At 38.8% G+C, this 13531-nt stretch overlaps 3 protein-coding genes across 4 annotated transcripts in view; 1 reads left to right on the forward strand and 2 right to left on the reverse strand.

Annotated features, from left to right (window-relative positions):
• On the reverse strand, positions 1–8290 carry LOC146468464 (uncharacterized). Of its 2 annotated transcripts, none has more exons than XM_085124568.1 (3): positions 8189–8290; positions 1397–1558; positions 1–761 (listed from the first exon to the last, which is right to left on the reverse strand). In XM_085124568.1, exons 2-3 carry the CDS (start codon positions 1503–1505, stop codon positions 361–363), a joined length of 510 nt encoding a protein of 169 aa, XP_084980694.1. In that variant the 5' UTR covers positions 1506–1558; positions 8189–8290; the 3' UTR covers positions 1–360. The 2 variants fall into 2 exon arrangements, with proteins under 2 accessions (XP_084980694.1, XP_084980692.1); XM_085124566.1 differs by lacking the exon at positions 8189–8290 and adding an exon at positions 3094–3220 and having other exon boundaries at positions 2–761.
• LOC146468465 (melatonin receptor type 1B-A-like) lies at positions 7096–11640 on the forward strand. The gene is made up of 2 exons (XM_085124565.1): positions 7096–8627; positions 9416–11640. The coding sequence occupies exons 1-2, from the start codon at positions 8293–8295 to the stop codon at positions 10137–10139; spliced, it is 1059 nt and encodes a 352-aa protein (XP_084980691.1). The 5' UTR covers positions 7096–8292; the 3' UTR covers positions 10140–11640.
• Positions 11634–13531, reverse strand: part of LOC146468466 (U6 snRNA-associated Sm-like protein LSm4) — a 2650-nt gene continuing 752 nt past the window's right edge. Inside the window, exons 4-6 of the mRNA XM_085124569.1 lie at positions 12909–12986; positions 12523–12586; positions 11634–12085 (exon numbers count right to left, since the gene is read on the reverse strand). Coding sequence (XP_084980695.1) covers positions 11928–12085; positions 12523–12586; positions 12909–12986 — 300 coding nt within the window. The 3' untranslated portion in view covers positions 11634–11927. The remainder of the gene's footprint in view (positions 12086–12522; positions 12587–12908; positions 12987–13531) is intronic.

Here is a 13531-nt window from a genome sequence, read left to right on the forward strand (position 1 = left end):
ATCAATTTTTTCGATTGCGTGACTTTTATTCCTGTACAGGTCACGCAATGTTCGATAATTTTTTGTCAAATATGTGGTTTTCCTCTCTTTAAATAAAAAAAAACGAAATCACCATTTTGCACTATGTACATTGACTGATACTGTCAGTCAGTTTCTTTCATACGTATTGGTGTGCATGTCACGCAAGATTACTTCATCTCAATTGTTCGAATCTACGTAGTGAAAAAGATGACATGATCACTTTAAGCAGTAGAAAATAACATTTTAAAATATTTGTATTGATTTTTGATACAAACGTTACGGGCAGGGTCACGGGACCAACTGAAAAGCTTCTTTTCACTTGTGTGACTGGTATCGAGGTTACGTCACGCAAGGTTCTCCGGTTTCAAAGATTGGATCAACGCTGTACATCTTTTCAAAGTTGGAAGGGCGCGGTAATACCCTGCCAACAAGTAAATTATTAGAGTCTTCTAGCAGCGCTCTTAACTGCATAGCCACTGTTTTGTTATTAACAGTTCCTCCAAGCAAAGCACAACTCACTCCATAGGAGCACCAAGAATATACCCGTCCATTGCAATGGTCCTTCACACTCTTTAAGTTGTTCGGTATTTCATAAACAGGTTTGTCCGTTAGCAAGATAAGAGCATCTGATTTTGAAATCCGGTCTTGAACGAGTTGAGCAGGTTTTTTACCAACAGAGGTGGTAAACTGGGAGCGAGGTTCTTCTAGGACAGGAAAAATTCTCCCTTTTGCCGTTGAGGCTATCAACAAAAACAGACAACACAGTTATCAGCTTTGGAAACTTACTGAAGCCGTGAGAATTTTGCTCAAGGCTAAAACGTAGCAACACTCAACCACACTCAATATTCAAGCGTAGGTAAGAAGCGATGACGTTTTAAGAGTTCGTATGACCTTATTGTGATCCATGTCAAACATTTGCAATATAAAGGAATCTCAAATTACAACCATTCAGTCCTGAATAAACAATTTTAGTCTTTAACTCTCGTTCGATTTGTTTTTGATTTAATTCTTTTACTTTCCAGTGCACCCAAATGTGAGAAAAAACTGTAATTTTAGTACTTAATTTTCTTTTCTAAAAAAACCGAAAACACTAGAAAAACTCTTCAGTTTCACCACAGATTCAAAAATTAGAACCTCCCTGTACAGCATAATAAACAGCACCACATATAGGATTTCAGCACTTTAGGATTTTTAGGGAGAGGTGATCACGTAAAGGAAGTTCTTGACGCTTTGGTGTTGCGTATTTTGCATGTAGTTTTTACGGTTTGTGCCAACCTGAAGTTGTTCAAATTTTACTTTGGAACTCCTAACAGTAAAAGAAGGACTTGGAAGAAAAAAACTTAAATTAAAAGTAGAAATAATTATTTTCACTCACCAAACAAAGTGATACAATGCCCCTCATCACAGGTGCGTTTGACGATCGATTGCGCACATTTAGGATTCTTCTGGTGAAATTCAAAATTTAGAAACGTAACTATGTACATGGTGTGATCTCCGCAGGATTACAATTTTCACGTCTGGCAGATGGGCAAAAAATCTGCAAAATAAATAAACATACATGAAACTTTTTTAAGTCATGTAAACACGTCACTCTAGAGTTTTCTTTTTCCCCTCTCACGTCACGTGGGCAAGACCTGACAGATTCTTATAAAACCGGATACAGGTTTAGTCAAAAGGACTTCCTGACGCAGATATCCTGCCCTGTTTTGAACAGCGTCAACAATACATGATTACATCGCCCCCGCATAGCAAGGCAAAATCGCGTAGAAACGTTTCTGGCGTAAGAAATTGCAAAGCATTGCCATGTTATACTGTGCTTTGAAAAGGGTCTGGCAGTAAAACATTTTGTCTTAAATATCGTTTGGATCTCTACCCATCCTAGATCCTACTGATGAAGAATCCTCCTCGAATTTTCAGTGATTATTATTAAAGCAGAAATATCAGGCCGTACGGAACAGAGAATATTCCAACGTCCAATTTAAAAATGAAATAAATTTTCCTTCGTTGGACGTGCATGTGCAATTTTCTTTTTATTTCCTTGTATAAGGTCTCACTGAATATCACTTTCGTGATGTGGGCTCCTTGTAAAAAGATTGTTATTATCATTATTATTATTATTTTGTATTGTACAAGAATTTTCTTACACTTCTTTATTACGAACTATTGTTCGTTCTTTTGCCAACTTGATTTGCTGTAGGCCTTTCTGTCACTCAGTGTGTGTCTCTAGTCTTGCCCGAATCAGAAGAAAATTTTTTTTTTATTTCATTCGGACGAACTTGGCGAGGGAGAATGAAAATAAACAGATGAAAAGTTGTTATTTACAAAAGCATAGTATGTTGACCGGAATGATGGCAGTGTCCTCTTCAAGAATACATGACGTCAAAAAAATAATAATAACAACTAGAAAACACACAATATATTAAACTAATAAAATCCTATCTAATTTTGTTCCTTTAGCAGTGTTGCTAGAAAACCAATGTTTTATTCTTCATCCCTTGTATTCAGTAGAATATTTTTATGCTCAGTAAAGTCAACCAAGGTTGCTGCATCCGGTTTGCAAGAACCCGATGAAAGAGGGCGAATCACGAGGTTCCGGGACGTGGGCAACAGAAAATGAGATTCAAAACAGATGTGAATCATCTTGTTCTACATGCATCGGACTGATGATTTGGAAAGTTTCAAAAGGAAAAAGATTCGTTTAAACTGGATAAAGTCGGACTAATCATCTTTCAATTTCTCATACCGGAAATCAGCTCGTTTTACGCACGCTACGCTTGGTGGCCAAACAGGTGGCTAAAGAGATCTATTAGCTGTGCCAAACGATGCATATTTTCCTGAATTCTGCTGAATTGATTCGAATACGCTAAAATCCGTTAGCAACATATAACATCAGGCCTTAACTACTATATCGTAGCTCAACCATAGCTTACATGAAAATCTGACGCGGCTTGCAGCTCAAGTGTTTGATTTGAAAAATAATTCTCGTCAACATTTCTCCATTTGAAAATATGAATATCTAAGTTATTTTTAGAGACAAGCAGACAAAACAAAGATATCGGTATTTATACTTACTGCTCTGCTCTTAAGCCTGACTGTAGCAGTAGTTATTAATGTACTGAGATATGATCAGTGTACAATGCATATCCTGTCTGCCTGAACTGGTACATCGTATGTTTTGATGGCGCACCGTGCGTGCGGTCGGCTTGGTGGTCTCCCGCAGGCTGCTAACACTAACACGTGAAACAACAACCCATTCACCCATGCAATCACATGTACACACCGTGTACGTGATGGCTGTTCGCGATGTACTTTGGACATACCTGTCGTGAACTGACGTCATGGTCGACACGCAAACTCTTGTCAAAATTTAAAGGGGCTCTTGACCTAAATTCGAATCCAAGCATTTTTTGATGGCGCTTTTTCCTCCGTGCTCCTGTTTTCATATTATAATTTAAGGATGTTGATCACAATAATTACCTTCAAAACTGAGCCAATATCAACCAAGCAAATCCTCATGCTAAACAGTTTGTTTTCAAAGATGTACAGTGAAAGTGACCAAAATCAGTGTATGAGGCCAAAATCTTGTGTTTTGTGTAAACCAGACGTTCTCATTCGGTACCTGCACTAACGCGAGTTAGCATACAGCAAAAAGAGTGCTTAACTGCTAAAAATAACTCGTGCTAAAGATAGTTTAATCTGTAACAAAATATAAAATAAATGCTAATTTAAAATTTTGTGCGAAGTGACTCTCGGCCGTGACAAAGTTTTGAAATATGCACTAATATATAATTTAGTGCGAAAAAGTTATACGGACGTGGAAAAACTATAGTATCTGTTATTATATTATAGTATATCTTAATATCCGTAGACTACAAGTCCGGCTGTGTATCAAGCAAATGGATCTCATGGGATCTCGTTGTCTGGGAAAATGAAGAACGAGATCGCCAGCTGCCAAATACTCTACTATACGAGCCATCAAGCTGGTACCCCAGCTGTGCCTCCACAAACAGACATAATCGTTGCAGCTTAGTAAATCGGTAATATGCTGAAAGATGTGCTACAAAACCACAATACAAACAAAGATTGAATACCATCAAGAGGCTTGATTCTCTGAAAATGTCTCTGCTGGGCATTGTTGGGAAAGGGAGTTGCTTTCGAAATAAAATGAGGTGCTGCATCGGTGGGGAGCAGAAACAAGGTTTGGTTTATCAACAGAGTTGATAACTAAAGGTAAATTGGCCATCGTAAGGAGATTCGAGTGCTGATGTTTCGAGCGTAAGCCCTTCGTCAGAGCGAACTGATTTTTAGTTAATTTGAGAAGGGGGCGGTTGGACAAATATCAAACACCACCGCAAAACTATTGGAAAATAAAAACAAAACTATACACAGTGTAACAACAACAAAAATATCTTAAAACCAATTTAAAAAATTTATACGAGGTCATTAGTCACGAAAATAAATTTTGGCAAAAAAAATTTGCCCAATTAAGTCCCCTCTCTCAAAAATGAAATGGCCAATCCCAGTGGGTCTGCATGGAATTAACTAACAGGTGAAGGTCGTCAGTCAATGATAAGTAGTGTTCGTAAAGTCTCGAAAGAAACTGGAATCACTCGAATGTTCTTCGAAAATCGTCGGATGGTACTCGACACCGCTCGGCTAATGAGAAGGATACCGTTGATATGACACAAATTAAGAAAACCGCAAAAGCACGTGAAAAGTACAAGTTGAAAAATGGCTGCTAGCACCCCCCTTTGCAGGCCCTCGTCCTATTTCCGTCATGTGATAGGGACGGAGATACTCTTTGTCCTTTTCAAGTAGTTTAGATTAGAGGTTGAATTTGGGTTGGACTTCAATTAAGTTGTAGTTCGATTTGTTGAACTTCGAGTTTTCACAGAGTTCAATTTATAATTCGAGTTAAGACTCGTTCGAGCTCGAAGAAGACGACAGCCTTCGATTAGGGTTAACTCAGTGGTGCAAGAAAGTTGGCATCCGAGGGTGGAAAAACAGATCATGATAGTCAACAAAAACAGAGCTTTGGAAGAAGAAAGAATGAAGGAAAAAGAAAAGAAAAAAAAACTGAGATAATGTACTCACAAAAAAGAGATGATAGTCAGAAACAATCCATTCCAGAAACATTTGACAGTTAAAGTGTGAAAAATGGACAAAAGAAGTAATAAAGCATAAACACATTGGAGGCGCCATGCACCACACTATACTGGGTACATGAATGGCTTGATCCAGGAATACAAAGCGGTAACTTCAGGCGGAGGCCGCAAGATCATGAACGAAGTTCAGTTCTGTCTTTTTGAAGAAAAAACTACCGATTAGAAATGACTCGTTCATGAGGTGGATATATCACTTTTAACAACCGTATTGAAAGCATAAAAATATAGTATATTGATAGATAAGCACCTTTGTAAACCTTGTTCCCAGGTCACAACGACGTGGGAAAAGATTTGTAAAAGAAAACGGCACAATGTTTTGGGAACGAGTGAATTATATGAATATTGTGGTACAGTGATGGGTTAAATTAAAAGGCGAATGAAGAAACATTTTGGCTGTCCTTTCATATCGTGGCACTCTTTAACTTTAGGAAACTGCCGGCCGCACGTTGAATAGGCCATTTCACAGTTGTGTGCTTAGTGACCTGGTCTTGAATTGAAAGCGAGGCTGGGGTTAACCTTGTTTTGATACAGACCTCACTGCTTTTCATATGTAAATGCACATAGTTAGCATAAGAACAGTATGATCTACATATGAAAAGCAGTGAGGTTTGTATCCAAACAAGATCACCCCCAGCCTCGCTTAGAATCCAAGACCAGGTCTCTAAGCACACAACTGTAAAATGGGCTATTTACTATAGATAAAGCAGCTGATGATTTGAAAGAAGCATTCTGCTTATTCTCGGAAAACCTTGATTTATCTGATCGTTCTCCAGTTTAGCCGTGATATGCAAGATCTCATCCCAACGGCATCGGCAGATTATCAAAAGCCACTTGGGTCGATAACATTGATGACATCAAATCACAAAGAATTCTGGCCCTTCCTGGCGCCACTGGGGTGAATGGATTAAAGATGCCGACTAATACAGAAGTATTTTTGAGCAGTTTATGACTATGCGAGAAAAGCAGGTCTTATCAAGGGCTGTTGGAATCCAAAAAGAAAATTGGAAGTAGCCACGGATTCTTCAGAGATAATTAAGTAATAATAATTCTAAAAGCTATAAAATACATAACAATGCATGAAATCCTTTTCTAAATTCAAGCTTTTAAAATTATCTCTGAAATATACGCAGCTACCCCTAATTTTCGTTTTCTATTCCAATATCCCTTGCTGACATCTCCTTTTCTCGCATAATCATAAACTGCGCAAAAATACCTCTGAATTAGTAGGCACCTTCAGACCTTCCCTAGATGCGCAGAGCGTATGCGCAGTTGCAAAAGGAGACACCGTCTTTAACAAACCATAGTGAAAACCATGATAGGGTTACTGAACTGATTCACTTCGATCCACAGAGGTTACGTACTCTTGCCTGGATTGTTCTCTGTATTGATGACTCCACTGCACGTCTGAACCATAAAAATAATTTTTCTTCTCAGATTAACAACCGCTTACAGTATTTAAAACAGTAAATTGCTGTCCGAAGGAAAGTTAGTGTTGAAAAAATCAGTCATTGCATCCACCTGCAAGATTTGAAGATTCGCTTTCAATTTCTAATTGGGTTTAGGTTTTCTCCGCTCATTCATATTACTTAGAATAATTGGAACTAGGTTTCAATTTCCTGAAAGGGCAAGATAAAAAAAAAGCAACCGGACAAGTACTTGCCATCCAAACTTTTCAAAAAGCCGCCGAGAGCCTAAAGCCATTTCAGAAAGACAAAAAAGAACGATAATAGTTCACATGGAAGTGAAAATAATCGTCAATTTTTGCATACGTCTACACTAGTCATTAGCGCTTTCATTATGACCACGGAAGAGTTATTAACACCCGCTGAGTTGACGCTGAGCCTAATATTTTGTTTAATGCGCACTTTCCGTCGCTGCGTGGGTGAAAAACATTTATCTGCTTAAAAACTGGCCAAGTGTTTGAAAGGTATTAAGCAATTCAGTTAAAATATGTTGTTCAATTGTTACCATTTAACCGATTCTTTCATTCAAGTAATACTTGTATTGGTTTTCACTTTTGTGATGTGATGCAGATTCAGATACCGACTATTTCTTTCCTGTGGTTCTGCTAATTGCCTCCATACAAAGTGTTTTTAATACATGTTCAGTCGGTGTCGAATAACATACCAATATCAAAAGCTTTAATATCCATTCAAATGAAGGCACTTCTTAGAGATCAGGGCTTTACTAGTTAAGCTTTTTTCCGATATTTATCAGAATAAAATCTGGGATGTTCTGGTCATAATTTTTTAACATGGACACACTTTAACTTTTAATTGGAGTTCGGCTCATTTGTTATCACCTGCCTTCAATTATCTATTCAACGCCACATGAAATAGGGAAAAGATTTATGCTGTCAATTCAAAGCACTACTTTCATTTGTGCAGACAACAATTATATTACTGTATAAACAACTTTTCTTTTCCTATTGATTTATGTGCACTTGAGATTCAGGTTATTTTGCGGTTGGACCAGCACAAGATTAAGTTATTGGAAACTGAAATACATCGCCGAAGACATGACGTCCTTAACATGAGAAATACCAATATAACTCACCAAGGCCATCAGTGACATTTCCTCAGTTCTCTAGTTTCTGGCATCGTACAGCGAGAAACCTCGATCGCTCAAAACTCAGAGAGCAGGAAGCGAACTGAAGTAAATTGTTTCAAGGCGACATTTCAATGTTAGAAAAATGTCAATTGAAGGCCAAACCGTGGTGATTGCAAAGGAAAATTAATCAAATATTTATATAAAAGAGACATTTAAGGCGAAAATCTATTTTGAAGCCTGGCAGCTGATCTCAGAAAGACGCCTGATTAACACGGAGTCGCCCTCGGACTTGTTCATTTGAAATTTCCGACTATTTCCAAAACTGCATGAATTGAGGTGTGGTCGATTTTACTGTAAAAGCTTCTAGTGTCACTTGACACATTTCAAGTTATTGCATTCGTGAAAATGGCGAAATTCAACCTGCTTATGTACCCCGGAAAATAAGCACTCACCTGACTCAACGCTCACTAAAGAGGCGATTGTTTTCCTGCTTCAAAAACGACTGAATGAGCAAGTCTTTTTATTCAGCAAGGTACGCCTTCAACTGAACCAAACGATGTCAAAAGTAATCCTTCCAACAAGAAGCACAGGGCTTGTCGTTTTTGAATCCGTGGCATCCATAGTACTCGTTCTTCTTGCAGTGATCGGTAATGTTTTTATTTTAGTCGCGCTTCATCGAAATCCTCGCCTGCGAAACACCACGAACGCTTACATCAAGGCTCTAGCGGTTACCGATTTACTGAACGCATGTATCCCAGGAACTCTGTTCGCCAGCACCATGGTAACAGGAAGACTGGTGTACAGTCTCCCCTTATGTCGCTTGAGTGGCTTCCTGGTCCACTTCTTGGCTTATGTGTCCATGACAACGATGACGTTAACCGCGGTGAACAGGTAAAAAAAAAATTGAAATAGGACAAAATTCACCTAAGTCGTGTAGCTACGGTGGCCTATAGACTGGGACATGTAATTGTAGATGAAATGTCCTCTATGTACCACCCTATGTAGCACATATATAACTGATAAAACAAACCAAAAAAAACTTGGAAAAATTAAAGACTTAGTATGGATTTGGGGGACGCCATCTCAGAATTAGAGACATTTGTATGGAATTTGAGCGACCTTTGGCAAGTCACACCCTGGTTACTTTACTTTATTTATTTTTGCCACTTTTCTTTCTTCCATCAATTGCATCTACAGTTTCTTATTTAGTAGCAGGATGATCTCAGCAAGCTTGCAAGAGCTTCTCAGGGGAGATCACCATTGGTTCTATTGGTTTTGTAGTAAATTATACAATATAAGGCAGATACATACATGTAACAGACCTAAATAGATAACATTTACAAGAGTTGTAACAGATTTTTTATATCATTAAATTTCTAGACTTCTCACTGGGGCCTCGTAAGGATTAGGTTGATTTAAAATGAACCTTACCTCGCAATGCAATGAAACACAACCAAACTTGGTAAACTTACTAATTTTTATGTGATCTTTCTGGTGATCTTTCCGTTTATATGACGCAATTTGAAAAATGTGTAAATTAGGGCCCAATCCCTTATGAAGTTCAGTAGAACCCGATATATATATTTTTCTTTTTGTTTTATCCATGCAGAGTAGAAAGAACTACGTATGGTTTACCTAGAACAGCCGCGCTTACTTTTAACATTTTTATCTTCTTTCAGGTACTTTAGAGTTGTAAAACCGCAACAGTATACCCAATATTTTGGTGGCAGGCGCTTGCTGATCATGCTGGGCTGTCTGTGGCTTCTGATCGCCCTTTTCGTTCTTTACCCCACAGTTACTGGTTTGGGCGAATTTGATTTCAACCCCGCCTTATCGATTTGCGCATATACCTTTGCCAGCGAAGGAGCGGAGACCGTCTTTACCCTGATGGTGGTGTTCATTGTGGTTGTGCTTTGTCTGTCAATAGTTTGCTTCTGTTATTACCACGTTTCTAAAACGATTCGTGAACACAACGCCGGCGTGTTTCCTTCCCTCAGTGGTGTCAGTGTCCAAGAGATCGCCCTGTCCAAAGTTCTGTTCGTTTTGGTCTTTGCCTTTGCAATATGTTGGCTCCCCACATTTTTGGTCATTTTGATCATAAGGGTCATCATAAGAAAGGCCCCACACGCATTAGCTGTGGTGATACCTTTCCTGCTCCAGACCACAAGCGTTCTCAACCCCCTTATTTATGGCGCCTTGAGTCCCCCTTTCCAGCGCGAGTTTTTCCGACTGTTGAGGTTCAAGAAAACTCTGCAGTTACCAGATGATGGTCACCAGTCTGCCCCGGTTATTGAAACGACCTTAAGCATAGGCCAGTCTCTAACGGACATTCACGGCCGGGAGAGAACTGAATCAAAAGAGGAACCGCGGGATTTCCAGCATGCAGTGTCTGCCTGGCTGTAGAGCGCACCATCACAACAACAACAACAACAACAACAACAACAACAACAACAACAAGGAACACAATTGGCAGACAACATAACTGAACACGCCATATGAACATCGTTGTTTCTGTACTAGTTTGATTTTGATAATAACGTTTTTTTTTTCTGTCGGTGCATGCTTTAGATAAGTGACAGACCTTAACGTCTTGAAGTAATCGTAGCAGTACCTATTCGCGCTTATCTAGTGCGTCTGAGAAGTGTCCGATAACCTTGTGTTAGTTCTAGTGAGCCAAGATGCTATATATAAGCCTTGATCAGGAGCCTAACCAAGGTTCCTGTCTTGATGGAAAACACAAATTGCATACGTGTCTAAAATGTCCCCTTTACGGAGGATTGATTCTTCACAACTTTCGAGTCTGGATGCAATCATAGTGTTACCATTTAAATGAAAGCTAGTACTTTCCTTGGGCATGCTTGCTATTCGACGTTATACTGTAAAAACAGTTTGCAGCAGTGCTCACTTTTAAGTCTACGCACAAAATCCTTTAGTGCCTTGACGATTCAAATGAAAGCTACTGAGAAGTACTTTCCTGTGGTGCTGTTTATCAAATACTGTACAAAGTGAATCTAACTTTTGATTCTATGTATGAATTCCTAATGTTTGATTATTCAATTGAAATCTACTGAGCAGTACTTCCCTGTGGTGCTGTTTGTCATGATGTACAAGGTGGTTCTAACTTTTGAGTCTGTGGATGAAATCCTGAAGTGTGACCATTCAAATGAAAGCTATTAAGTGGTACGCTCCCATGATGTTGTTTGTGTATAATTGTTTTGACAAAGTGAAATTATCGACGTTTTCAAGAATTCAGCTTTGTCAGGAAGAAAATATCATTGCCCGATTAGGACTGCAGGTGTTCCCTTTCTGTTTGTTCAGTGCTGGTACATTTGCACAATTGAAAAGACTGGAGGGGTTTGAAACATCCTATGTACTGAACCAAATAAACAAACACATGTTTATGCAAATACTGTGCGTCACTTTTATTTGTACAACTACAACATACAAAACTTCTTAAATAAACATTTCACTACAGGCTCACTCACAGCACAATATATTATTAAGAAATACATCAATTTTATAACAGCATTACAATTAATTACTATCTTTTCCAGCATTTTGTTTGCAAGTGAATGGTCACTTCACGACTCTAACTACAGTAAAGTGATTTCCCGCAACCTCAAACACATGGAAAAAATTGTTTGAGAAATTTGGAATGTAAAATAGTAAGCAAACAATAGTGTATTTTTTAATGGGAAACAGTTTCTCTTAAAAATAACGAGACCTTGCTGAAGTTGGTATTCCAATACAGGTTAGAGCTGCTTACCACTTACACAAACCAACCTTTTAGAAATTTATTATATAAATGTAGAATAAAAAGTACAAAATTCACCAACAGCAGCTGGAAAGACTTAAAAACAGAGCAGGTTCATCAGCCCAGCCATTGCTTGGTCAAGGACAAATGGTTATCAGTTCATTTCCCAACTGGAATTTCTGTTTGATTCATGTAAATAAGCAACTTGGGTGTCTACAGTACACTATCTTACATGTCACAATAGCTGTCTTCCATATGAGAAAAGGATTCTAATCTTTGACTAGTCAGGCAATTTACAAGCAGACTTTGGCATTCAAAGAGTGTAAATAAGCAACTTGGGTGTCTACAGTACACTATCTTACATGTCACAATAGCTGTCTTCCATATAAGAAAAGGATTCTAATCTTTGACATGTCAGGCAATTCACAACTGTTAAGTTACCTTCCAGCACTATCATCTCTGTTTCTCTTTTGCCCCCCTCCCCCTCCTCTGCCCCCACCACGCCCACCAAATGGACCCCCTCTTCCTCCCCCTCCTCCACCACCTCCACTGTGACCTCCGCGACCTCCACCACCGCCACCACGGCCACCACGCCCTGAGGAAGACATATAAACATAACATGAGCAAAGGAAGTTGTTATTTCTTAAATTGATTAAAAAGAACAAAGGGCATTTATTTTACTTTAAAGGACCCTAGTCAGCCTCCGCCATTTTCAATGCCATCGAAATTATTGATATTGCATGGTGAAGCGAAATGTTATTGCTTAACTGTAAGTTGTGTTACTTAGAGTACATGTATGTTTCATTATCTTTAGTAGTTTCGCAGTGATTTCGTTCATTATGACATGCTCCGAATAAAATATAATAGCCAAACTCTTGCATATAAACAAAAACAAAGGTGTGGCTGACTAGGGCCCTTTAAAGTGATTTTTGTGCCTAACAATTGAAATATGAGCTTCTCTGAACCAATTAGTTTGATAAACCTGTGCCTGCCAACAGCATAAAATCCCACGGTTTTGCTTCAATATTTTACCTGGTCTTCCTGTGCCTCGGCTCTTTCCTTGCTTCACCATTTCATCTTTTACCATATCTATAACCTTCAGGTAAGACAGGATAAAAGTTAACAGTAATTAAGACTTGAAAGACATTCTTGAGTGTACTTTCCAGAAGATATCCATACCTCCCCAACAGATGAGTTTTGGTTTGAAAACCCACCCTACTGGACATTCTAATTTAATTTCATACTACCCTTTAGCAAGTCTTGGCTCTTGAGACCCCTCCCCCCCACCCCTTTGGAATTTCCAGTTACCTTCCATCAGGGAGGTATGCACATTTTCTGCCACCACACATTGCAAACATCCTTCTAATGTCATTAATAAACTGCATGTCAGTACTATTATCTGTAAGAATTCTGCTTACCTCATCTGGAATCCTGAGATACTTGATGTTACTCCCCCTAACATAACATTCCGGTATCCTCCAAAACCTGTCACCATCCTACAAAAGATATAAAGCTGATAACTGACAATTCTCTTAAATGTACTGAGCTGTTTAAGTTGAGCACCTCTACGTAAAGAAAACTGATGTCCTAAGCTTGACACCTTTCTGAGGGCACTTACCATTTGCCAGAATGCAGCAGCTAAAATGTCCAGTGTAAAAATTTCCAGATACATGTATACGTCACTTTGAAGGACTGGAAGCAATGGTGATTTAATGCTCTTCAAAGTGAGGGTGGAAGGGAAAGTGAGGAGGTTGGGCAAAAATAGGGCATCTGAACCAAGCTGAGATTTTCTGCTCAAATGTCCCACTGTAGGGCACTTTTGGATGATGAAAAGTCTCACTAAATACCATTGAAAATAGGCTAGAAAGTCCACTAAAATGGTCAAATGTTCCTATCATGGGCAGATAATATATTATTGTTGCCAAATCTACTGCTTATGCCCAGGCTCATCGTCTGTGGCTTGAAAATTGGAAGGTACATAAGATGTAGATAGTCAAAGACAGACACCTTTCTAAATTGACAATCAAAGATGACCCTGATT

The sequence above is a fragment of the Pavona decussata genome, unplaced genomic scaffold (assembly GCF_977016875.1).
Source record: "Pavona decussata unplaced genomic scaffold, jaPavDecu1.1 SCAFFOLD_130, whole genome shotgun sequence".
NCBI lineage: Eukaryota > Metazoa > Cnidaria > Anthozoa > Scleractinia > Agariciidae > Pavona > Pavona decussata.